Source organism: Oncorhynchus mykiss, chromosome 21, assembly GCF_013265735.2.
Source record: "Oncorhynchus mykiss isolate Arlee chromosome 21, USDA_OmykA_1.1, whole genome shotgun sequence".
Lineage (NCBI taxonomy): Eukaryota > Metazoa > Chordata > Actinopteri > Salmoniformes > Salmonidae > Oncorhynchus > Oncorhynchus mykiss.
In genome coordinates this window covers 18,683,382-18,709,611 of record NC_048585.1, presented here as the reverse complement: position 1 = coordinate 18,709,611, position 26,230 = coordinate 18,683,382, and the positions used below count along the sequence as shown (strand labels likewise).

The following is a 26,230-nucleotide window of genomic DNA, read 5'->3' as shown; positions in this document are numbered from 1 at the left end:
GATGGGTCAAGGGGAAGGGATCCTGAGAGGATTTGTGTGAGTAGTAGATATGTGCCATCACAGAGGGATAGGTCATTGAGTGATATACTGTATGCTTCAGTAAGACTGGCTTTTTAGCGCTCATCAATGGACCGATGGACTGCAGAGATGGAGCTTAAGTCACAGAAAAAAGAGGTTGTGGTGGCAGCTGCAGCGGAGTATTTAGGTGTACGAGATTTGACCAGTTACAGGGTGTTTTGAGTGGTGGTGTCCCATCCTCCCAGGCCATTGGCCTGAGGTAGGACCAGATAGGTTTGAATAGGGTGGTGGGTTTTTAATGTGTAGGGTTAGATGGCAGGGTTTGTATTTTTCCCCTTTTTCCACTCAAAGTATAAGGGATTTATACCCTTGTGTTAGATGAATTTGGTAACTATGTGTTCATTAACCAATTCAATTAAAACACTCTGTCTGTTTCTAAGAATTTGTAAGGTTCTTATTTGCATAAAATGGACAGAGACCAGCCACTAAATTAGCCAATAGTGTTTATTCTTGTTAGCTCTGCCCATCATTTCATGTACATTGGTTATATACCTCTCATTTCGTCATAAATGTCCCTCCTCCTCCCTGACAATGACAAAGCTGCTTTTCAATTCCATTCCAACACATACATATTGCTTATCATATGCTACCACATGTTACACAATCTACTGCAAGCCCAATGGTTTCTCCCCTCCCTGGTTGGGGACGAGACATATTTCCTGTTGTTAGTTTCACTGTGGTCACAAGTTGTCTGTCACAAGTTGTCTGTTAACACTTCCTCTTTGCCTATGTACAAACATTCTTCATCAGACAGGGTATAATTATATTAGTTATAATTCTACGTAAAATGTATACATCATTTAGTCATTATTCATAAAAATCCCATAACACCTTGTCTAGTTGGTGGAGGAAATGCAACATTTATTGGATGCCAACCGCCGTTAAAGCTCATCGAAGAAGCTACGTCACATCCTTTTTCACGATGGCGGGTGATTTAACGCCGAGGTTTAGACGATTGAACAGTCAAACACGGAGGCTTTGTGAAAATTTTCAACCAGGTGAGAAATTAACATGAAAATACTTAGGTTATAAACCGTAACAAGCTTTCAACTTTTTGTTTTCATATCCAAAAACACAGCCAGCGTGCAAAGCTGTGTTCACTCATCTGACTAGCCTAACATTAGCTAGTTAACCTCGTTGGTTAAACTGCTAGCTAAGCCATTATAAACACATTACATTCTAACTTAGCTACATGTCATGTTTTATGGCTTATGGCCACAACCCTTATATTTTACACAACTGAGTATACTGAAGTTAAACGACCATACTAGAGGCTTGTAATTAATATTGGAGTGAAGGGTAACGTTAGCTAACTAACTAGATTCAGGAAGGTGACGTCATCACACACACGGTGTGGCGACATCCCACAAAAATCAACAACCCCCCTCAAAAATCTGAACTGACAGGATCCAACAGCTGTCTTGGCAGATTTGAACTCTATCGTGTTGTTGTTGCTTTATTTATTTATTTTGCATGCAGTCGCCATACTGTTGATGAAATATGTCTGCGTCTACTACCTGAATATGTCATCACATAGGATTCTCTGGGCCCTTCCACGCTACACAGCTGTGGCTCAACATCTTCCAGGCACTGCAGATACAGGTGGAGGTGCGACGTGGCGGCGCCACCTGCTGTGTTCAGCTACCTGATGCATAACGTCTTCTTCTGTGCCAGCGAGGTGTCACGTCTCAAGGCCGCCAGGCTCTGCCAGGCGCTCATGGAGGCCAAGGTGTTTGAGGCGGTGGGGACCAAGCTGTTCCTCCAGGACTAGGAGGCCACTTTCGAGGACACGGGCTGCAGCCTCTACCGTTTCCAGGACTGCAGCTCGCTGCCCGGCTCAGCCATTAAGGCTGGGAAGGATGGGGACACAGAGAATATGGCCCCTGAGGACTTAGTGGGGAAGAGGAAGAAAGGCTCTAGGTTTGTCTGAGTCACAAACATGCACACCCATTCTCATTCTTTATTTTTCTTTCTCACACACGGTTTTACTATACTACATCATCACTGCTCTCTCTCTGCAGACTGATTGAGCTGAGGACCATCTCCAACCCCCTGGCGCTGGGCCCCTCAGACCGGAGGGTGGAGAGGCTGCTGAAGATCATCAACCTGCAGCCCTCCCTCCCTAAGGCCATTACCAAAGCCCCCACCACCATCTTCCTTTCAAAGACAGGTGAGATGACAAAGCCTGGCTGTCTCCACCTGGCCATGTTGGAAATTACTATATTAGAAAAGATAATGTACTTTTCTTTTTTCCTCTTTTCCATTCTTTGTATCCCTCCATCCCTCTTTCCCCCTCCCTTTGTCTTGTCCTCCCTTTTTCTCCCTTATTTTTTTCTTTCCCACTCTTGCTTGTCATTCTAGCCCCCTCTCTCCCTTCTCCCCTGTCCTCAGTGGTGGTGGAGGAGGTGTGGAAGCAGCAGACGTTGCTGCAGACGGTGGAGCTACCCGTGCTGGACTGCATCCTGGCGACTCCGACCCGGGGGGCCCAGCCCCGTCCCCAGGCTGCCGCCCTGCAGCTGCTGCAGACGGTGGAGCTACCCGTGCTGGACTGCATCCTGGCGACTCCGACCCGGGGGGCCCAGCCCCGTCCCCAGGCTGCCGCCCTGCAGCTGCTGCAGAGCCACCACCAGGACCTGGTCATCTCCAACACCTGCCTGGACCGTGAGCTGCCCCAGACCCTCAACCTTCCCGAGTTAGTACCTAACCTACCGCCATATTATTTAATGGAAATGATACTAGGAATTCTAAGCATTATTTTGTTGGTCAAAACCAGGGATTGGAACCGGTTTATGGAACAGAACACTGAAAAAGTCATTTGAGGAACGGAAACTGAACTGGGAATGAAAGTGATCTCGTGTTCCGGGAAACAGAAACATTATTTTCAAATATTTTAGAATGGGTTAATAATGTTATTTTTGTTCCAAAAATATTCTTAATATCTAGTATATAATTTGGTATAAAGTTATAATGCTAGTAATGGCCTAAACACATTCCAGTTCATGTCATGATGTTCAGTGCTTCAAGCCAAGCTTGTCTCTTTCTCCCCCTACCGGTAATAGTGCAGGCGCGAGATGCGACTAAAATATCTGACCAATCAACATGTAAAGAACTAGCTTACGCTTCCATAGAAAGCTTCTCCATCAATGCTAATGTGTTGAGTAAATGAATTAGCTATTTTGTAAAAACTGTTGATTTCACTGAATGAAAAGGAACTATATGAACCGGTTCAGAACTTTTTCTGGTCGGAAACCTGGAACGGAACACATTTTTTAAATTTTGGTTCCAACCCCTGGTCAAAATATTAACAACCTCCCATTAAATTATATTTAAGCTCTTTTGACATTAAAAGAAGGCCCTGAAGTTGGCTTCCTCTCCCTGTGACACTGTAGGCTGGACGCATTGCTGGTGGCAGCCGCCGACTGCCTGGAGTTCTTCCCTGACCAGCTGATCGTGTTGGCGGGGGAGCACCTCCTCTAGCAGGGCAGTACCACAGAAGAGACCAAGGGGGCAGAGAGGCGGGCCGGCCAGACGAAACTGCTGTTTGACACCATGGCCAAGCACTACGGAGGCCAGGAGAGGTCCCCGCTGCTCACCGCACGCTACCTGGATATCCACACGGCCGTACTGGACCTGCTGGGTGAGACTGGCTGGTTGAGGAATTATGGTGGGGTGTTGTGTGATATAGTGTTTTCATCATGTTTGACTCCTGTGTCTGTACATGTCTCTTTGACATACACTCCCACCCACTTTCTCCCTATTATTCCTCTTCCTGTGTGTGTGTGTGTTCTCAGACTGTGGGAAGGTGGATGATGCTGTCAGGGCCTATCAGCTGTGTCTGCATCTGTTGGAGCCTGCTGGGAGAGATGAGCTGAGGAGGCTCCTGGCCTTCATGGCCACAGCAGCCCATCCGGATGCATGCCGTCTGCACAAACAGGTAATCTTACTCCAAAACCATTGTTTCTCAAATAATGGGTCAGGGCCCAATGATAAATACTATATACATCAGTGGTGGGCCAATCATACCCTGCGATGGCATCTGTGGATGTAGGTTTTTGCTTCAGCCAAAGTGGTAACACTGGTGGTCCACTGTGTGACGGACCACTCAATATGTCCAGACAGACAACAGAGCCCTGGTCAGCAGGACATTTCTGAAGGTCATCGTGCAGAATAAAGAGCTATCTCGTAACCCGGAGCGAGAGGCTGCTGATGTTTCTGATGGACAACCACACTCAGCTCTTTAAGGTAGGCACCTGAAATCCCTGATCCTCTTCCCTGGCCCTCTTTTGACAGACCTTTGCCCGCAGTTCTCCGATACCAAAATAAACTAGTTTAGGGCTGCATTGTTGAACAGAAATAGTAGCTACAGAGGGAGGCTTTAAAGTCAGGATTTGGACACCTTGCCTTTGGACACTCCAACGGCAGGGAGGAGGTACTCCAACGGCAGGGAGGAGGTACTCCAACGGCAGGGAGGAGGTACTCCAACGGCAGGGAGGAGGTACTCCAACGGCAGGGAGGAGGTACTCCAACGGCAGGGAGGAGGTACTCCAACGGCAGGGAGGAGTTACTCCAACGGCAGGGAGGAGTTACTCCAACGGCAGGGAGGAGTTACTCCAACGGCAGGGAGGCGGTACTCCAACGGCAGGGAGGAGGTACTCCAACGGCAGGGAGGAGGTACTCCAACGGCAGGGAGGAGGTACTCCAACGGCAGGGAGGAGGTACTCCAACGGCAGGGAGGAGTTACTCCAACGGCAGGGAGGAGGTACTCCAACGGCAGGGAGGAGTTACTCCAACGGCAGGGAGGAGGTACTCCAACGGCAGGGAGGAGGTACTCCAACGGCAGGGAGGAGTTACTCCAACGGCAGGGAGGAGGTACTCCAACGGCAGGGAGGAGTTACTCCAACGGCAGGGAGGAGGTACTCCAACGGCAGGGAGGAGTTACTCCAACGGCAGGGAGGAGTTACTCCAACGGCAGGGAGGAGTTACTCCAACGGCAGGGAGGAGGTACTCCAACGGCAGGGAGGAGTTACTCCAACGGCAGGGAGGAGGTACTCCAACGCCAGTTTTAATTTGTTTGGTGTATTTCTGACATTGCCTGATACATTAAGTGCAGCATGTATATCATTTGTTTGTGAATAAAGTAACCTTTTATCAACCCTTCTCTATCCATAATGGAAATAGACCCCCACATCGCTGATTGATGCTGTGAGGAGAACGCTGCAAATCCTGCAGCAAGGAACAGATCCAAACAACATTGCGAGTGAGTTCAATCCAACTTGAGTACATTCAGGCCCACTTGATACTTAATTTTAAGACTTGGTGATCTACAGTATATGCCCTTTTGTGCTTATGCTATTATCATAACAGTACTACATAAAATAGTGAGTCGTCCCTACTCTTCAGTAATGAAATAAACCACCATCAGTGTGGTGTTCATTAGGCACGAAATGAAATAAAACCGACTGAAACGGGCAGGAACTACCAATGAGAAGCTCATTTCCGTTTTCCGTGATGTGTTCCCTAATAAATACACCTCTGTATTGACGCCCTTCTCCTCATTCTGTTGCAGTGTTTACGTTCTGCCAGCAGGTGTCGCTGCAGCAGTATGAGGATCAGTGCGAGGCGGCAACCCTGGAGAGCCTGAGGCAGCTGATCAGGGACATCAGCCTGAGCAAGGCCCTGTCTGTCAAGGAGAGGAGGAGGCTGGTCAAGGAGTTCCAGAAGCACCATCCATAGTCTTCCTCCAACACTTCTCCTCCACTTTCTAGGGGGGGAAAGGGAATGTAATGAGTGGTGGTAGACCCAATCCAAAATCAAACCTTAACCCCGCCATGCCTTTGTAGTTTTGGAAGGTTTGGATTAGTTATAAGCAATTCCAGGTATAAGTGTTCCACTTACCAATCAGAGGGTAAGGTCATTCCAGGGCTATGTTCAGTTGCTAAATGTTCTTGAACATTACAGATTGAAATGAGCCGATGTGATTCCTTATTCTACATGTCAGAGGCATGTTTGATCTACATAGCGTATTTATATCTGAACGTTCAATCCTGCTGAACGTGCCCCTGGTCTACATAAGGGCATACTGCATAGAGGGGTTAATTTTGGAATTGGGCAGTAGGGATCCTTGTCGCCTTAACAAGCGCGTTTGTTCTTCGTTATGCCAACATTTTCCACAGTGCTGGCAATAGTTTTGTCCCAAGACAGGATACAGTAAGTTTTTGCCAGGTGATTATCAGAACTGTTCGTTACATGGGATGAAATGACTCTTCTGATTTGATGTTGGCCTAGTTAGTGTTGTCTTTTAGTGATGTTACTCTTACAAGGCTTTGCTTTTCAAGCCTTCTTATGACTTCGGCTTCAGGAATGCATTTGCACTCGTTTGTAGGCCATAGTATGTTAGTGGTATGATAGTAGCAATGTTTTTGTTCTAACAAGGAGAGATGCACTAACCCAGGTGACTCAAGGGTTTATTTCTGGTGAATGAGAGCATTCTCTGCTTTCCTTAGCTGATGCCTGTCAGGAAAACCTTTTGATTTTGTTAATCTACACAGGGGAGAATGTGTAATGTTGGTGAAACATTTATCTAAAACTAACAGGCATAGGATCTAACTGAATTTATTCAGGGCTGGTTTTGGTATCAAGTGGCTAGTTTTCTAAGGTAGATTTTATTTAGGGACTGTAAATAGTTTAGGCTGGATATTAAGCTTGAAGAGGAATCTCTTTTGATGAGTAAGCATGACACTTTATTTCTATACCTTAAATGAAATGTAACACAATTATTGTGTTGACAGTCTTAATAACAAATGACGTATTGTTTTGGATTTCGTTGACTGCATCTTCTAACTGGTCAGGGGAATAATGCTGGTAAATGTAGAACTACTTTTATATCTGTATATTTTCTGTTGGGGACAAACGGAATTATTTGAAATGGTATTAATTTAATTATTTGTGGAACTGTTTCCCACTGCTGTCAAGAACATGTTTCATATCTGTTACTCATAGAGTTGACACTAACTATTCTATTGGATTGTAATAGGCTTTGATTGCATGGGTTTGCAAGTTTAATCATAAGGTGGAATGTTTAAAATGCAGCCAAAAGTTTTTTATTTTGTAGTTTGTTGGTGGTCTTACAAATGAATGCTTCGTCTCAAATAAGTGCCATGTTTTTAGCTTATCTTGAAGGTTGAGTGAATTAACTTATTGAAATGAGTGTAAATCATACAATCCAGGGGTGTATTCATTAGTTGCACACCCTAGGAAAAAGTTGTGCAACGAAAATGAGTTTCTGTTGGACAAATTCAAATGGGTCCCTGTTTGTTTCTGTTTTCCTCTGTGTGGTTCCTAGTGAATACACCTGGGTTACTTTTTGTGAGTTACATTGTTAATTAAGTTGTTGCATCATTGGTACTATGTTTTAAATTCTAGAGCATTTTCTGTACTGCATGTTGCTGCCTAGTTTTGAGCTTTACATATCTTAGTCAACAGAATAGTACACATGATCTGTAACGTTGCCCATTTCAGGTTTTATATTTAATGCTTGAATTGTTTTGAAATGCACTTTGTTGAAAAACTGTATTAAATACAGTACAATAAGACTTTCATTAAACATCGTTGGAAGTTCCAGTTCTCATTTGAGCAACCATTGGACATATAGATATGCATGAAATATTCAAACACAATATAGAAGTGTATAATCATGAGAAAAGTGCTCCTAAATTAACAGAAAGGGCACTTATCTGAGTAGCCGGAAGTGACGTTTACAGTAAGTGGCAAGCTAGCTTAGCAAAGAAGTCATCCAGAAATTTGGACTGGAAGAGATGGAGGCTGTGTACCACAGCTATCACTGACAGCTGTTGTTCAATTTAAATAGTACTTAGAATCATAAAACCACTGACATTCCCTTCGTGACACAGGTAAGCATGATATAGTCAGATTCAGACCCAGAGACGCAACACGGCATTTCAACAAACGTCAAAAGTGACGTCTCTCTTTAACTAGCTTCCTACCTAGCCTACTGCTATGCGATATATAACTAGCTATTTATCCATGTCAGGTTATGCGGCTAGCTAACTGGGTAGCCACATTAACAAAAACCGGTTAAACAAACAGGACAGGTATTGGCTTTGCCAATACGTTAGCTAGCTGGAAGATAATCGTAGCTAAGTGGTGTTGCATGCTCTAACTAACCCTGTCACACAACCGCGTTCCTTCCGCAATTGCTGAACTGGCCATCGGCAGACTCACTGGTATGGATAGCCTATCATAGAAGCCAGCTAACGTTAACTAGCTGCTTGTGTTTGTTCAGCTTCAGCCACCCTACACGTTTCACGTGATCTGGCTACTTAGTCAGTTACACAGACAATGAGGTGACGGGTAAAGTCGATGTGGTTGGCACATTCACATTTCCAGTGGGAAATAAATGCAACCAATTGTAACAAGTAGCAAAATTGATAACAATTTTATGATCACAAGGTCCGTATTGAAGTGGTGTTAAATGTAGCCTAATTAATACAATATCCAGAGAGAAAGATACTTTGGATATATCATATTCCAACATTGCATAGCATTCTGCTTAGGATATACAGTAGCTAAGTCTCCAAGCTTGCAGACGTATTTTGTTCTAATTCATACATTCATTTAGCACTATTTCAATATCTGTCATCAATGTGAAGATCTCAATAGCACAGTAAGGCGAGATTCTGGAAATTGAAATGACACGATTGCATTCTGGAATGATATTGTGTAAATCTTTTCACAGCAGACAGATGTAGACTTTGATACTTTTTAGGCAACATCAATCTTGATTCATGATGTCTTTTCTGTAACCAAGCAGCTTGATCTTGACATCTAGCCACTTAGATAGCAAGTTAGAAAACAAAATGCATAGCTGGAGCCCTGAGCTGGATATAATTGATTTGATACGTCTTACATTTCTTGTAGTTATATTTAACTTCTAGTTAGTTATAAGCAGTGGTGTAGCCCTAGTCCACACATTTAGTTTGGGACAGAATTTTCAGTTCATTGTTATGGTGACCGATGTGTGAATCATTGCTTTTTTCTAGTGTGTGATCCACAGTGTTTGGGACATGATGGATTAGGCAGTAACGAGAGACAGAAAGTTAGTCACACACAGTGGGGAAGAGGCTGATTAAGTAATGGGTTTTACGGGCCGGTTGGTTTTCTCCCTGCTCAAGATTAAAGCCCTTGGCTCAGTCCACGTCCAGCAGTGTCCACTGACTCAATTATGGCTGTTGGCAACAACATCAGCAACAAGACCAGGTGTTGAGGAGAGCAATGATGTTATACCCTGCCTGCAGGAGACCGACAGGACAGATAGAGGCTTCAGACAGTGACTCAATAAGGTTTATAATTAAACATGGGGTCAATGGCTTCCTCACTAGTCTGTTTGGCTTGCGAACCCACATCTCCGGTATGCGTCCCAAATGGCACCCTATGCCCTATATAGTGCACTACTTTTGTCCAGGGCCTAGTGCACTAAATGCGGAATAGGGTGCCATTTGAGATGCAGGCCCACTGCTTGATATGCTAATAGGATATTATGTCTGAATGTGTTCATTCACTCTGATTCTATTGTAGTCGTGCCGGGGTTTGGACAGCGCTTGTCGGGATTTGTATGCAGACAATGCATACTAATAATAGAGATATTGACTCCTGTTCGGACCTGTCTCTCTCACTTCTAAGTCACTGATTTAGGAGATTTGTTGGGATTTGTGTTTGTGTAATCACACTTGCCCACTGTGTGTACTCTGTAGTACTGTGTGTGTGGTACACGCTCTGTCTTCAGCCATCACAGGACACTTTAATGTGCAACATTTTGTGATTTTGCTCTCGGTGGCGAGCTGCTAATGTGTGTTGCTAATAGACTAGGTTTTTTCTCCATACGAAAGGGTGTGTGTGTGTGTGTGTGTGTGTTAAGCCTTTTTTTCAGAATACCATATAGTTGTACCCTCTGTGACCTCTGTCTCTCTTCCACCCCAGGGGTCAAAGGTCAGGCTGAGTCACCATGGAGTCCATGCTGAACAAGCTCAAAAGCACTGTCACCAAGGTGACGGCCGACATGACCAGCGCCGTCATGGGCAACCCGGTGACGCGTGAATTTGAGGTGGGCCGCCACATCGCCAGCGGCGGGCCCGGCATGTGCTGGAGGATCTACAACGGAACCAAGAAGTCAACCAAACAGGTGAGACTGCCTGGGGGCTTCATGGACTGTTCTATACTTAACTAGAACAATGTCTCCCAACCCAGTCCTTGGGCAGCCTGAGAACTTACACATTTGTTTTCCACAATTTGTTCAAAGGATAGATGGGACTCATTTTACCATCTCCAACTGACAAACTGTAGATGGTAATTCCTGTCTTATTGTTTGTTCTTCCAGGAGGTGGCTGTGTTTGTGTTTGATAAAAAGATGGTGGAGAAGTATCAGAAGTTTGACAAGGACCAGATCATTGAGTCTCTGAAGAGAGGTGTGCAGCAGCTCACCAGACTGCGTCATCCTCGTCTGCTCACTGTCCAGCACCCACTGGAGGAGTCGAGGTGGGTTTAACTTACCGGCTGCTTCCCAGTCCAAACAGTTAGCGTGTATATTCTGACTACATTTTGTAACATTTTTGTTTGTTTTGGTGTTCTGCAGGATTTTTTTTGTGGCTGTACGAGCACACCATTTCTTTCTTGAGGCTTCTCCAAGTTTGGTAGCGGAAGTTTACGCCCCTTCGTCTGTGATTGGTCAACAGTAGGGATTCTTCAATGAAGTGTTTGTAGTCATTCAACGACAGACTAATCGTTTTCATGCAAATTCTATCCACTTGAGAAATACTCCTCCAAACATCTTGGTTAGATGTAAAATTGTGAGACTAAGACCTCCTCTGGAAAAATGTCAAAATTATAATTACAGACCTCTTTAGATTAATTCAGACTATTTTAAGGATGTGTACTAGCTGCTACAGTGTCTCAAGAGGGACAAACAGTAATATTGCCACTTTTTTTTCTAGTTTTTCAAGTGAGGGTATTTTAAGGGAGTATGTGAGCACAGATGTTCAATTCGCCTAGCCGAGTTCTGCTAGGAGCCTTTACACACACACACACACACACACGTGTAACACACACACACACATCATGCATACACACAAGGAAGTCATGCATACACACGCATGCAAAAAATGGATAAATACACACGACAGATGACACATACACACATGCAGCAAGATGTGATGAAAAGTTTTGGGCCTAGCTCTACAGACTTGGTACTGAATAATACATACACCTGCCAGAGGAAGTGGAACAAGAGGTACCCACTCAGTCTCGCTCTCGCTCTCACTCTATTTCAATTCAAGGGGCTTTATTGGAATGCTCACTGAGTCTGTACATAGTCAAAGCTTTCCTTACGTTTGTGGTATTCTGCCACTGTGTACTCTCTGTTTAGGGACAAATAGCATTCTTGTTTGCTCTGTTCAAGAAATTCTCTTTTTGTTTTCTCATGATTTGTTTGGGTCTAATTGTGTTGCTGTCCTGGGGCTCTGTGGGGTCTGTTTGTGTTTATGAACAGAGCCCCAGGACCAGCTTGCTTAGGGGACTCTTCTCCAGGTTCATCTCTCTGAAGATGATGGCTTTTTTTTATGGAAGGTTTAGGAATCGCTTCCTTTCAGATGGTTGTAGAATTGAACGGCTCTTTTCTGGATTTTGATAAGCAGAGGGAATCGGCCTAATTCTGCTCTGCATGCATTATTTGGTGTTTTACATTGTACACAGAGGATATTTTTTCAGAATTCTACATGCAGAGTCTAAATTTAGTGTTTGTCCCATTTTGTGAATTCTTGGTTTGTGAGCGGACCCCAGATCTCACAACCATAAAGGGCAATGGGTTCTATAACTGATTCATGTATTTTTAGCCAGATCCTAATTGGTATCTCTCTCTCTTTCTTTCTTTCTCTTTCTCTCTCTCTCAATCCTTCCTCTAGTTCACCATCATCTCCTGTTTCTTTTGTTCTTTTATCTTACTGTTCCTCTTCTCTGTCATTTTTAACACACTCCTTCTTTCTTCATCAGAGTTTGTTTGTAATCATTGACACTGTTGTTTCCTCTCTCCCTCCCTCCTTCAGGGACTGCCTGGCGTTCTGTACAGAGCCAGTGTTTGCCAGTCTGTCCAATGTGCTGGGTCAGTGGGACAACCTGCCCAGCCCCGTGCCCACAGACATCAAGGACTACAAGCTGTACGACGTGGAGACCAAGTATGGCCTGTTGCAGGTGAGACCCAATACACACACATGCAATTGTGCACATACACACACGTAGTCTGAAATGAACACACACACACACACACGTCTTGTTGCTATGTATATTGCTTGGCAGATGTATGTTTCAAACCCAATTGAACTAACCACACCTCTCTTTCTGTTTATTAAATTGTGTCCCAGACATATTTTTGGGGGATAATCGATTAGATTGTACTCCCCTGCCAAGTCACACAGCTATGTAAAGGGGCAATCTGTGATTGCTACATACATTTAAAAAAACAACGTATAAATCAATTATATGTGCCCATTGATTCTTGAAGAATATAACTTATAAATGTCTTATGAGCTTAGTTCAACTGTCGTACCCCATCAGAACCCAAAGCTTGTTTTACTAATTTGTTTGTTATTGTAAACAAACACTTGTCTTAAAACATGGTTACAATTATAATGTTGATATAATGGATGGTCAGTTCTTGCATCCAATGCTCTGTCTAGGAATTTGGGAGTGGTAAACATTTTCCAGCCCCACCCTTCGGCTTTTTACCAAAACATTGGCGTAGTTGCGCTTTATTGTTTGAGCTGCAGATTGACCCTTTAAGGAGGAATGCTGTGAAATGTCAACGCTACATAATGGTTCTGGGTTGGGAAAAAACCTCTGTCAAGTACAGCTTGAATTTGTGTGTTAAAATGCCTGGGACACGTGAGATGAAGTAACCAGACTGTACTTTACTGATCCCCAAGTCTTTAGTTAATATCACAGATTGTCTTTCTGCTCACTGTCTTACCTCTCCTATCTGCTTCATGCCTCTTTTCCTTATCTTTTTCCTCTCCCTCTGACTACTCTCATCTCTCTCTCTTCTCCCTCCCTCCCTCTCTCTCCCCCTCCTCCACATCTCCCTCAGATCTCGGAGGGCTTGTCATTCCTACACAGCGGGGTGAAGATGGTCCATGGGAACCTGTGTCTGGAGAACGTCATCCTCAACAAGAGCGGAGCCTGGAAGATCATGGGCTTTGACTTCAGCATCTCCTCCACCAACCCCTCCGATGCCGAGGTGAGACGCTCAGCGCATCTGCCTGTGTGCACCTGTATGTATCTCTTCCTCTGTGTGTATCTGTATATATCCTTACATACCTGTCTCCACCTCCCTCCCTCCTTCCCCCAGCCCAAGTATTCCTGTAAGGAGTGGGAGCCCAACCTGCCGCCGCTCTGCCTGCCCAACCCAGAGTATCTGGCCCCCGAGTACATCCTGTCGGTGAGCTGCGACGCCGCCTCGGACATGTACTCGCTGGGCGTGGTGATGCACGCCGTCTTCAACGAGGGCAAGCCCGTGTTCCAGGTCAACAAGCACGACATCTTCAAGAGCTTCAGCCGACAGCTGGACCAGGTGAGGGGGTGGGGAGTGAGATGAAGGCTTGATGGCCAGAAGTCCACCTGATTGCTAGTCAAAAAATACATTGAAGTTGTGAGTTCTGGCCCTCTTCATAAAGTTAGAGTTCTCTGGAGCGACAGCACCCAAGGACCTCATTCAGACAGCAGACCTCAGTCAGAATGCATCACGTCTTCTTTAGCATTCTGGGGAGAAAAGGACAGAGATATTAATGCCCAAGTGCACTGCAATATTTCTAATGCTTCATTGATTCCATACTTTTTGAATTAGTAGATTTCTTTCGTCTCTCCCCCCCCCCCCTGTCTGTCCATAGCTTAGCAGACTGAGCCCCACCATGTTGAATAAGATTCCTGAGGAGGTGAGGGAGCACGTCAAGATGCTGCTGAGTGTCACGCCCAACGTCCGGCCTGACGCTGACCAGATGACCAAGGTCAGATCACCCCCCTTGTCACCAACTATGACCTTGTGTCACTAATACAACAGGATACACAATACCTTTACATATTAAAACCCGCTCACCAAGTCAGCTAACTGATAAATAGATTTAGATGTTGTTTTAGATTTTCTGATTCATCAATAAAGCTAAACTTGAACATGTGTCATCGGTTGAATATTGGTTGAATGCCTGTTTTCAAGGTCGTCTTCCTAAAAAGTGATTTCAGAGAATTGAAGCAAGATGAAGTCATTGATCCTGCTTTATGCCATTACCACCCAGTTGAGTTGAATAATCCCTTCTCTGTGTCTGGGTGCTTCAGATCCCCTTCTTTGATGACGTGGGGGCGGTGACGCTGGCCTACTTTGACTCCCTCTTCCAGAGGGACAACCTGCAGAAGTCCCAGTTCTATAAAAACCTGCCCAAGGTCTTGCCCAAGCTACCCAAGGTTAGTGTTCACTGTGTGTGTGGTGAGTGTTTTGCTCTTACAGGTCATTTTAGTGTCCTAGTTGTACATTCCTACAGTAGAATGCTTCATACTCAGTGGACAGGTAGTTTGGAACGTGGTCTTCAATAATCCAGTCAAATTGGGATTGGCCATTTTGCAAATATGTGCTCAAAGGTGATTTATTAAAAATTATTCTGATTAAAGCCACTATTCCTAACCCCTTTGTGTCTTGTCTCTTCCTCTCCACCCCAGAGAGTGGTCGTGTATCGTATCCTCCCAGCCCTCACCTCGGAGTTCGTGAACCCAGACATGGTGCCGTTCGTCCTGCCCAACGTGCTGCTAATCGCAGAGGAGTGTACCAAGGACGAGTACGTCAGACTCATCCTGCCGGACCTCAGCCCTGTGTTCAAGCAGCAGGAGCCTGTCCAGGTACACACACACACACACACACAGGATGCACAGGACACACACAAACAGTGTATCCCCATACCCAGTTTTCAGGCCTACCTTCTATGTTTTCTTGATGTGTGTTACAGGGATGGCATGGTTAGATAAGACTAGAGGATGCTATATGCTTTATCTGGTGACAGGGCTGTATATATCATACTGTTTCTCTCTTCTCCTTTCCACGCCTTCAGGCAAGCAATATGGTGAGTGGTCTTTGCTAAGCGTAGTTGCTAAGACTGTGTGTGTGTAACACTCTAATGCTTAAAAAAAGAGCTCACTTTATTCCTAGTTTCATTTCACTGGTAGTTACCTATCTCTCTCTTTTTATCTGTCACTCTCCCATCATTAAGCCTGGATGAACCGCGTTTAACCCTCTGTGTCTCTCAGATCCTGCTGATCTTCCTGCAAAAGATGGACCTGCTGCTGACCAAGACCCCACCGGAGGACATTAAGAACAGCGTTCTGCCCATGGTCTACAGAGCCCTGGAGGCCCCCTCCATCCAGATACAGGTACCACGGACAGGCACATCATGAGTTTACAAAGGGTTTATTCCACCGGCAGAAAGAGAACTGCAATACTAATGAAATAAGGTTTAGGATTGAGGTTAAAGTTAGTTTGAGTGTGATTTAAGGGAAGTGTAAATTAGCATACTGTCGTCCGTTGCCATACATTTTCTGCCCGTTAAAAATACACTGCCTTGATTTAATGCGTAATTTGTTGTCTAGGTACTGTACACTGTAAAAGACAGACATCTCTATTTACCTATCCAAATGAGTTAGCAGCACATTCAACCAACTCTGTAAAGTTCACATGGGAACCTCCATAGAGATTCTATAATACCCCTGACCAAGACAGACTATATTTTGGCTTTGCTATGATCCCAATGTCCATTTGAGAGTTCTAGGCTCTATGTGATTCTATGAAAACCTCTGCCGTTAAGTCATTAGCAATGCTGTGCCATATATTTGTGTTCCCCCCCCCCCCCCCCCCCAGGAGCTGTGTTTGAACATAATCCCTACCTTTGCCAACTTGATTGAGTATCCCTCCATGAAGAACGCACTCATCCCCCGCATCAAGTCTGCCTGTCTACAGACCTCTTCACTTGCAGTCAGTCTCTCGTTTTCATTTGACTCTCTGTCTCTCTCTTTCTCTCTCTCTATGTCTGTCTGTCTCTGTCTCTCTGTGTGTGTGTTGATCAAATGCACATGGTTGTTTTTGACTGACCATTGATTGACAGGTGACAGAAATATTCTGATTGTGTGTGCGTATGTTTGACCTGTGTGTGTAGGTGAGGGTGAACTCCCTGGTGTGCCTGGGGAAGATTCTGGAGTACCTGGACAAATGGTATGTCATTGACGAGATCCTTCCCTTCCTGCAACAGATCCCCTCCAGAGAACCAGCCGTACTCATGGGGGTTTTAGGTAACGGAACGTCTAAGAATCTAGATGATAGTCCTAGGGATTGTTTGAAAAAAAGCAAACTAAGAAAATCTCAACAGAAAAGTTATTAGAACTCTTCAACAGTACTATCTCATTTTAGAATCTCCTAGGATAAAATGAGTCAACAACTCACCTAGGATAAAATGAGTCAACAACTCACCTAGGATAAAATGAGTCAACAACTCGCCTAGGATAAAATGAGTCAACAACTCACCTAGTATAAAATGAGTCAACAACTCACCTAGTATAAAATGAGTCAACAACTCACCTAGTATAAAATGAGTCAACAACTCACCGAGTATAAAATGAGTCAACAACTCACCTAGGATAAAATGAGTCAACAACTCACCTAGGATAAAATGAGTCAACAACACCTAGGATAAAATGAGTCAACAACTCACCTAGGATAAAATGAGTCAACAACACCTAGGATAAAATGAGTCAACAACTCACCGAGTATAAAATGAGTCAACAACTCACCTAGGATAAAATGAGTCAAAAACTCACCTAGGATAAAATGAGTCAACAACTCACCTAGGATAAAATGAGTCAACAACTCACCTAGGATAAAATGACAAATTGAAATAGGGTAACACTTAAAAACATGATCTATCGCTTTAACAGTATTGCTGCTTTTTCTGTTGATTGTTGTGGTTCTGATCTGTTGTGGAATGGTTGTATGGTTGTTTCCTCCCATAGGGATCTACAAGTGTACCTTCTCCCATAAGAAACTGGGCATCCCCAAAGAGCACCTAGCCGCCAAGAGTCTGCCTCATCTAGTCTCGCTCAGTATAGACAACAACCTCAACCTCAACCAGGTAGGACACACACACACACACGCACACAGACAGACACAGAGGGTGTATTCCCACCCTCTCTCTGTGTGTTTCAGTTTAACTCCTTCATGGCTGTGATCAAAGACATGCTGACTCGTATGGAGGCAGAGCACAAGACCAAACTGGAGCAGCTACACAGCATGCAGGAACAACAGAGGTATCAGTCAAATCACTCCCTCCTGTCTTCCTCTGACGTTGTAATGTCAGATGCACCAGTACAGTGAGATGTCTTCCTTGCAGCTCTAACCCCAACAATGCAGTAATCAATAACAATGTTTTACTAAAAATAACAAGGTAGAACAAAAATGCCTGAGATTTAAAAAATAAGAACACCACGATAAAGTACAGTGCCTTGCGAAAGTATTCGGCCCCCTTGAACTTTGCGACCTTTTGCCACATTTCAGGCTTCAAACATAAAGATATAAAACTGTATTTTTTTGTGAAGAATCAACAACAAGTGGGACACAATCATGAAGTGGAACGACATTTATTGGATATTTCAAACTTTTTTAACAAATCAAAAACTGAAGAATTGGGCGTGCAAAATTATTCAGCCCCTTTACTTTCAGTGCAGCAAACTCTCTCCAGAAGTTCAGTGAGGATCTCTGAATGATCCAATGTTGACCTAAATGACTAATGATGATAAATACAATCCACCTGTGTGTAATCAAGTCTCCGTATAAATGCACCTGCACTGTGATAGTCTCAGAGGTCCGTTAAAAGCGCAGAGAGCATCATGAAGAACAATGAACACACCAGGCAGGTCCGAGATACTGTTGTGAAGAAGTTTAAAGCCGGATTTGGATACAAAAAGATTTCCCAAGCTTTAAACATCCCAAGGAGCACTGTGCAAGCGATAATATTGAAATGGAAGGAGTATCAGACCACTGCAAATCTACCAAGACCTGGCCGTCCCTCTAAACTTTCAGCTCATACAAGGAGAAGACTGATCAGAGATGCAGCCAAGAGGCCCATGATCACTCTGGATGAACTGCAGAGATCTACAGCTGAGGTGGGAGACTCTGTCCATAGGACAACAATCAAGTCGTATATTGCACAAATCTGGCCTTTATGGAAGAGTGGCAAGAAGAAAGCCATTTCTTAAAGATATCCATAAAAAGTGTTGTTTAATGTTTGCCACAAGCCACCTGGGAGACACACCAAACATGTGGAAGAAGGTGCTCTGGTCAGATGAAACCAAAATTGAACTTTTTGGCAACAATGCAAAACGTTATGTTTGGTGTAAAAGCAACACAGCTCACACCATCCCCACTGTCAAACATGGTGGTGGCAGCATCATGGTTTGGGCCTGCTTTTCTTCAGCAGGGACAGGGAAGATGGTTAAAATTGATGGGAAGATGGATGGAGCCAAATACAGGACCATTCTGGAAGAGAACCTGGTGGAGTCTGCAAAAGACCTGAGACTGGGACGGAGATTTGTCTTCCAACAAGACAATGATCCAAAACATAAAGCAAAATCTACAATGGAATGGTTCAAAAATAAACATATCCAGGTGTTAGAATGGCCAAGTCAAAGTCCAGACCTGAATCCAATCGAGAATCTGTGGAAAGAACTGAAAACTGCTGTTCACAAATGCTCTCCATCCAACCTCACTGAGCTCGAGCTGTTTTGCAAGGAGGAATGAGAAAAAATGTCAGTCTCTCGATGTGCAAAACTGATAGAGACATACCCCAAGCGACTTACAGCTGTAATCGCAGCAAAAGGTGGTGCTACAAAGTATTAACTTAAGGGGGCTGAATAATTTTGCACGCCCAATTTTTCAGTTTTTGATTTGTTAAAAAAGTTAAAAATATCCAATAAATGTCGTTCCACTTCATGATTGTGTCCCACTTGTTGTTGATTCTTCACAAAAAAAATACAGTTTTATATCTTTATGTTTGAAGCCTGAAATGTGGCAAAAGGTCGCAAAGTTCAAGGGGGCCGAATACTTTCGCAAGGCACTGTAAGTATGCATACTATATACAGGGTCAGTTCCAGTAGGGATACTGGAGTGATGGAGGTATATATGTATAGGGGTAAGGAGACAGGGATACTGGAGTGATGGAGGTAGATATGTATAGGGGTAAGGAGACAGGGATACTGGAGTGATGGAGGTAGATATGTATAGGGGTAAGGTTACTATATACAGGGTCAGTTCCAGTAGGGATACTGGAGTGATGGAGGTAGATATGTATAGGGGTAAGGTTACTATATACAGGGTCAGTTCCAGTAGGGATACTGGAGTGATGGAGGTAGATATGTATAGGGTAAGGTTACTATATACAGGGTCAGTTCCAGTAGGGATACTGGAGTGATGGAGGTAGATATGTATAGGGTAAGGTTACTATATACAGGGTCAGTTCCAGTAGGGATACTGGAGTGATGGAGGTAGATATGTATAGGGTAAGGTTACTATATACAGGGTCAGTTCCAGTAGGGATACTGGAGTGATGGAGGTAGATATGTATAGGGTAAGGTTACTATATACAGGGTCAGTTCCAGTAGGGATACTGGAGTGATGGAGGTATATATGTATAGGGGTAAGGAGACAGGGATACTGGAGTGATGGAGGTAGATATGTATAGGGGTAAGGAGACAGGGATACTGGAGTGATGGAGGTAGATATGTATAGGGGTAAGGTTACTATATACAGGGTCAGTTCCAGTAGGGATACTGGAGTGATGGAGGTAGATATGTATAGGGGTAAGGTTACTATATACAGGGTCAGTTCCAGTAGGGATACTGGAGTGATGGAGGTAGATATGTATAGGGTAAGGTTACTATATACAGGGTCAGTTCCAGTAGGGATACTGGAGTGATGGAGGTAGATATGTATAGGGTAAGGTTACTATATACAGGGTCAGTTCCAGTAGGGATACTGGATCAATAGAGGTAGATATGTATAGGGTAAGGTTACTATATACAGGGTCAGTTCCAGTAGGGATACTGGATCAATAGAGGTAGATATGTATAGGGGTAAGGTTACTATATATAGGGTCAGTTCCAGTAGGGATACTGGAGTGATGGAGGTAGATATGTATAGGGGTAAGGTTACTATATACAGGGTCAGTTCCAGTAGGGATACTGGAGTCATGGAGGTAGATTTGTATAGGGTAAGGTTACTATATACAGGGTCAGTTCCAGTAGGGATACTGGAGTGATGGAGGTAGATATGTATAGGGTAAGGTTACTATATACAGGGTCAGTTCCAGTAGGGATACTGGAGTGATGGAGGTAGATATGTATAGGGTAAGGTTACTATATACAGGGTCAGTTCCAGTAGGGATACTGGAGTGATGGAGGTAGATATGTATAGGGGTAAGGTTACTATATACAGGGTCAGTTCCAGTAGGGATACTGGAGTAATGGAGGTAGATATGTATAGGGGTAAGGTTACTATATACAGGGTCAGTTCCAGTAGGGATACTGGAGTGATGGAGGTAGATATGTATAGGGGTAAGGTTACTATATACAGGGTCAGTTCCAGTAGGGATACTGGATCGATAGAGGTAGATATGTATAGGGGTAAGGTTACTATATACAGGGTCAGTTCCAGTAGGGATACTGGAGTGATGGAGGTAGATATGTATAGGGTAAGGTTACTATATACAGGGTCAGTTCCAGTAGGGATACTGGATCAATAGAGGTAGATGTGTATAGGGGTAAGGTTACTATATACAGGGTCAGTTCCAGTAGGGATACTGGATCAATAGAGGTAGATATGTATAGGGTAAGGTTACTATATACAGGGTCAGTTCCAGTAGGGATACTGGATCAATAGAGGTAGATATGTATAGGGTAAGGTTACTATATACAGGGTCAGTTCCAGTAGGGATACTGGAGTGATGGAGGTAGATATGTATAGGGGTAAGGTTACTATATACAGGGTCAGTTCCAGTAGGGATACTGGAGTGATAGAGGTAGATATGTATAGGGTAAGGTTACTATATACAGGGTCAGTTCCAGTAGGGATACTAGAGTGATGGAGGTAGATATGTATAGGGTAAGGTTACTATATACAGGATCAGTTCCAGTAGGGATACTGTAGTGATTGAGGTAGATATGTATAGGGTGAGGTTACTATATACAGGGTCAGTTCCAGTAGGGATACTGGAGTGATTGAGGTAGATATGTATAGGGTGAGGTTACTATATACAGGGTCAGTTCCAGTAGGGATACTGGATCGATAGAGGTAGATATGTATAGGTTTGTGTGTTGGAGTGTCTGTGTGCCTAGTGTGTAGGGCCCTGTGAGTGTGCATAGAGATGGTCAGACATTTGTATTATATTTGTACACTATATAATGTTTTAGTAAATACAGAAAGAACAGAAGTCTATCTTCCTACTTGTCCTTTTATTAGTCAGCAATGACTCAGGAAAGATGTGACGCAAGTTAATGTTCACAATCTGATTAGAAAGACGAGGGTTGCGTAATGTTTTATGTTTGTGTGAGACAAATTCGGCTGAATGAAATAGTTTGCGCTATTCTGTCTGTCCTCAGGAGTATGAATATTAATACTAGTCAGACCAACCAATCGGAAGAGACGAAGCGCAGCCCCAGCCCTGGCAACCAGGTGAGAGGTCATTTCCTTCACAACGAGGGGAGAGGCGATTGCCCAGATGAGGCAAATGCATGAAGGATTGATTTAATGAAGACTTGATGTCTGTGATTTCATCCACTTAAAAGGCCAAATGTATCATAAAGATGCATGTTGGCATGGGTTAGTGTTAGGGCTTATTGAAACCGTTGTCTTTTTCCAGATTGATGATGTCTTTGGAGGGAGTTCTGGGAGTGCAGGGGTTAATGGGAAAGCGAACGGAAACTCTGCATCAGCTCCCCAACTCAACAGAGTACGTACTCTGCATCTTATTCAGTAGGCACAGACCGGAGCAAACGTATTGCAGTGGAAGTCTGTTAACGTTCCTGTTAAATTAGCTTGGGTGGTGCATGTGTATATTTCAGGGGTAAGGGGTTATTATTAAGGTTTTCTGTTCTTTCTCCCTTCCCCCCCGCCCCTCTCTCCCTCTGTCCCTCTCTCTTCTCTCCCTCTGTCCCTCTCTCTTCTCTCCCTCTGTCCCTCTCTCTTCTCTCCCTCTGTCCCTCTCTCTTCTCTCCCTCTGTCCCTCTCTCTTCTGTCCCTCTCTCTCCCTCTGTCCCTCTCTCCCGCTCTGTCCCTCTCTCTCGCTCTGTCCCTCTCTTCTGTCCCTCTCTCTTCTCCCGCTCTGTCCCTCTCTCTTCTCCCGCTCTGTCCCTCTCTCTTCTCCCGCTCTGTCCCTCTCTCTTCTCCCGCTCTGTCCCTCTCTCCCGCTCTGTCCCTCTCTCCCGCTCTGTCCCCCTCTCTCCCGCTCTGTCCCTCTCTCTCCCGCTCTGTCCCTCTCTCTCCCGCTCTGTCCCTCTCTCTCCCGCTCTGTCCCTCTCTCTCCCGCTCTGTCCCTCTCTCTCCCGCTCTGTCCCTCTCTCTCCCGCTCTGTCCCTCTCTCTCCCGCTCTGTCCCTCTCCTCTCTCTCTATAGATGTCTCTGACTCTGGAGGAGAAGCAGCGGTTAGCCAAGGAGCAGGAACAGGCAGCCAAACTAAGAAACCAGCCAGCACTAGCCCCCCAGAGTATCAAACCAGCTACTCCTTCTACCCAGGTAGTAGACATACACACACACACACACTGGCATGAAAATGTATAGTTCCTTACTTGGTAGCCATCCATGGTTACACGTTTTGAACTCCTCATATAGAACAATTACAATATATCTGTATAATTTATTAGTTTGATGTTTAGAGTGATGTAATCTGCTTTAGTTTCCACTTCAAACCTGCCACCTATTTGTCATTGAGATGATAAGCTGATTTGACCTGATGTGTTTGGCAGGCCAAGGACCTGACCAGCTGCCTGCTGAACAATATGACATCCCTGGGCAGCCTGTCCCTCACCTCTCCCCCCAGACCAGGCCTCATCCAGGGCAGCACCATCTCAGCCTACCCCTCCACCACACCCATGGGCTCTATGGCCAGCAACGGCTACAACCCAACCATGGGCTTCCAGACAGGGGGGCAGGGCATGCGGCCCCCCGGCCCCGGCCTCTACGGAGGGATGGCCACCACCACCAGCACCCCTAACTTTGGCGCCCTGACCCACAACCAAGGGAGTACCAACACCCCTGACATGTCTGCCCTGGACTCCTTATTCACTTCCAACAAGCCCAAAGTCAGCCTCAACCAAATGGCTCCTCCCAAGCTCACCCCTGGGACCACCGCCACCCCCTGGCTTAATCAGTTTGGTTCAGCCCAGCCCAGTCAGACTGCCCCGATGCAGGGCGCGCCATTAGTCATGGGAGGGGTGACCAGCGGGTTCGGGATGCAGGCCAACCCTTTCTTCAGCCCGCAGAACTTCTCTCAGCCCACGGCCGCTCCCGTAATGAACGCAGGTGGTGGGCTCAGACACAGTTTGTCCGTCAACAACGACCTGAAAGACCTATTTGGCTGAAAACAACTTTCCCCTCTTTTAATGACGACAGACTGATGAAAAAGGGAGGTGGACTTTTGAACTGCAAACAAGAAGAAAGACAAATCCACTTTTTGGACCGACTGTGAAAATGATGATGAAATTCACTTGATATTTGTTGCTATTTGTATTTTAATCTTCTGTGGTTTGGGTTGCAGTGTGGTTCTTCTAAGCTCCCATCGGACTGAAGACTCAGCTTTTCAATCTGCACGCGGATTCCAAACCGTCTTGACTAGAGAGAGAGAGAGTGAGGGGAAAAGACACTTACGTTGTGTTCTGCTCTCAGTAATGTTTGTGGGGGTTTCATATCGTTTCTTACCTGAGACACTTTGGGGTGAAAGGTTTATTCTAGAATGCATCTCTTCTCCATAATCCCTGTTCTATGTGCTAAGATGAGCAGTGGCATGGAGACCAGTCTTTCTCAGCCCATTCCTTTTTAGCCCAGCGCCAACACATGTTATTCATGCTGCCACCTCAGCAGCCTGCTATATCATATCAACGTGGTTCTTTTTAGTGGGGTCCTGTTGCTTTGAGGACGACAATCCAGAAGAGCTGTAGAATCGCCGGCTAAACCGCACAGGCGGAAAGGCCAAGTCTCCATGGAAACGGTCTCCGCAGTAACACCCCACTCTATTTTGGGATTTTTAGTACCCATGCTTTCTGTTCTCTGCCTAGAATGAGATGATGGATAAGGATTCAACAGTGATGTCAAGATTCTTACAGTATAGATGAATCCAAATGAAACTGGATGGAAGTGAAAATCTAATGGAAGCTTATTGGTTGCGTACACAGCTTAGCAGATGTTATAGTGGGTGCGGTGAAATGTTACTGGCAATTCTGCAGTTTCTACATCTGACCTAAAAAAAAAGAAGGTATTTTCTGAGACGAAATCCAGTTCAACGACCAGTTTGAAAAGGGAGGGGTTGATTGTGTTTAGGCAATTAGTCTGGTTAGGGATTGTTATCCACACAGAATCCTGTGCGTGCTGTGAGGGTGACCGTTACACACTGAGGCTACCTTCCTCATTGAAGTAACTCACCTGCATATGTACTGAATGGTTTGCTGTAAGGGAGTGATTGGTCGATATATACTGGGAATTGTGAATGAATGTGAAGTAGTATACACGTGTGCATATTGAAATGTCAGCACAATCCTAATTCATTGAGTTAGTTTGCCCGGTGTCTGGTGACTTTAGCCCTGTGTGTTCCTGTTTTGTAATACCCCCTCTGACTTCATCAATGGGTTCCCTTCCATCATGTTACTGACCTGACCAAGCTGGGACACCACCAACGATTGTGATCCTGTTGAAATGTGGTGAATTTAGTAATGAATTATTTTATTCCATGCATCAAACCAGGCTGCTTTCAACAAAGCAAGCAATCTGTGCATTTTAAGTTAATCGTTGGACATATATCAAATGCAGTTTTTATATATATATATATACGTATATTATGAGTTGAGCACTTTTTCGTTGAAGGGGACCTGTCCTAAATTGTAGATAAATAAATCTATTTAAAATGGGAGAGCTCTTAAAGGGGCCCCTGGGTTGTTGTGATGATGATTGAGAGGCCTTAGAGGAGCGCTGTTTGCAGTAATAATCCTTGGTGGTGGAACTAAGTCGGTGGCTGCATTTTAATAGTCAAAAGTAGTCTCCTTTCCTCGTCCCCTTTGCGTTTCTCCTTCATCTGCACTGATCTGAAATCCCAGGATAGGTGAAAGCCCAATGGGCAAAATGGGACAGGAGTGTCATCTCACCTATCCACCTGTTGCAGACTAGTGCAGGTGAAGGAAGGAGATGAGAAAAGGACGCTATTGTAAACTTTTGAGACCAACCCCCTTGTGTGAATCCTCACTGAATGCTGTTTGCAGACTGGAAGATGTGGGTTTTGTTAGGTAACTGAACACATGCTAACTTATATTCACAGGTCTTTGTTGGATTTAAAAAAATAAATGTATGCCTACTGTAAACCGTGACTAGGTGAGCTGGCACTGAGCTGGCACAATGATAATGTCATGGGCTCATGTATAACAAAAAGGTGGTCCTTCTGGGTTGTAAACCTCTTTCTATTGGACACAAGTGATGGAGGTCTGTCCTGATTGGGCAAAGACCTCTCTGATGTCCATCTTTCACGAAAGGTAGCCGCAATGTTCATGTGATTGTAACTATGACGACGGAAGCCTGTTTGAGGGCGAGAACTGGATTGCATTTCCTGTCATCGTGACTCGTGCGTTTGGACGCGAGGACAAAAAAGAAAGCCTATTCTTCTACAAGAGTTCTGATCCTTTGTATCCTACTGCTGTCATATGTGTCGTGTGGCCTCTATGATCTATGTATTGTGTGATGTTGTCTGAGGTGGTTCAATGAAAATCTGTACATATATATGAAAATACACAATCTAATATTCTCTATGATGTC

General features: G+C 44.5%; 1 protein-coding gene and 1 pseudogene across 2 annotated transcripts; both read left to right on the top strand.

Moving 5' to 3' along the window:
• Positions 1-1,954: 1,954 nt before the first annotated feature.
• On the top strand, positions 1,955-7,698 carry LOC110500916 (annotated as a pseudogene).
• A 138-nt stretch (positions 7,699-7,836) lies between these two features.
• On the top strand, positions 7,837-26,221 carry LOC110499898 (SCY1-like protein 2). 2 transcript variants are annotated; one of them, XM_021576955.2, is made up of 19 exons: positions 7,837-7,988; positions 10,075-10,276; positions 10,472-10,629; positions 12,192-12,336; positions 13,229-13,378; positions 13,490-13,711; positions 14,028-14,144; positions 14,470-14,595; positions 14,848-15,024; positions 15,234-15,245; positions 15,430-15,552; positions 16,037-16,150; positions 16,332-16,464; positions 17,182-17,300; positions 17,375-17,475; positions 21,820-21,892; positions 22,080-22,169; positions 22,832-22,951; positions 23,182-26,221. In XM_021576955.2, exons 2-19 carry the CDS (start codon positions 10,100-10,102, stop codon positions 23,794-23,796), a joined length of 2,772 nt encoding a protein of 923 aa, XP_021432630.1. In that variant the 5' UTR covers positions 7,837-7,988; positions 10,075-10,099; the 3' UTR covers positions 23,797-26,221. The 2 variants fall into 2 exon arrangements, with proteins under 2 accessions (XP_021432630.1, XP_021432631.1); XM_021576956.2 differs by lacking the exon at positions 15,234-15,245.
• Positions 26,222-26,230: the final 9 nt, after the last annotated feature.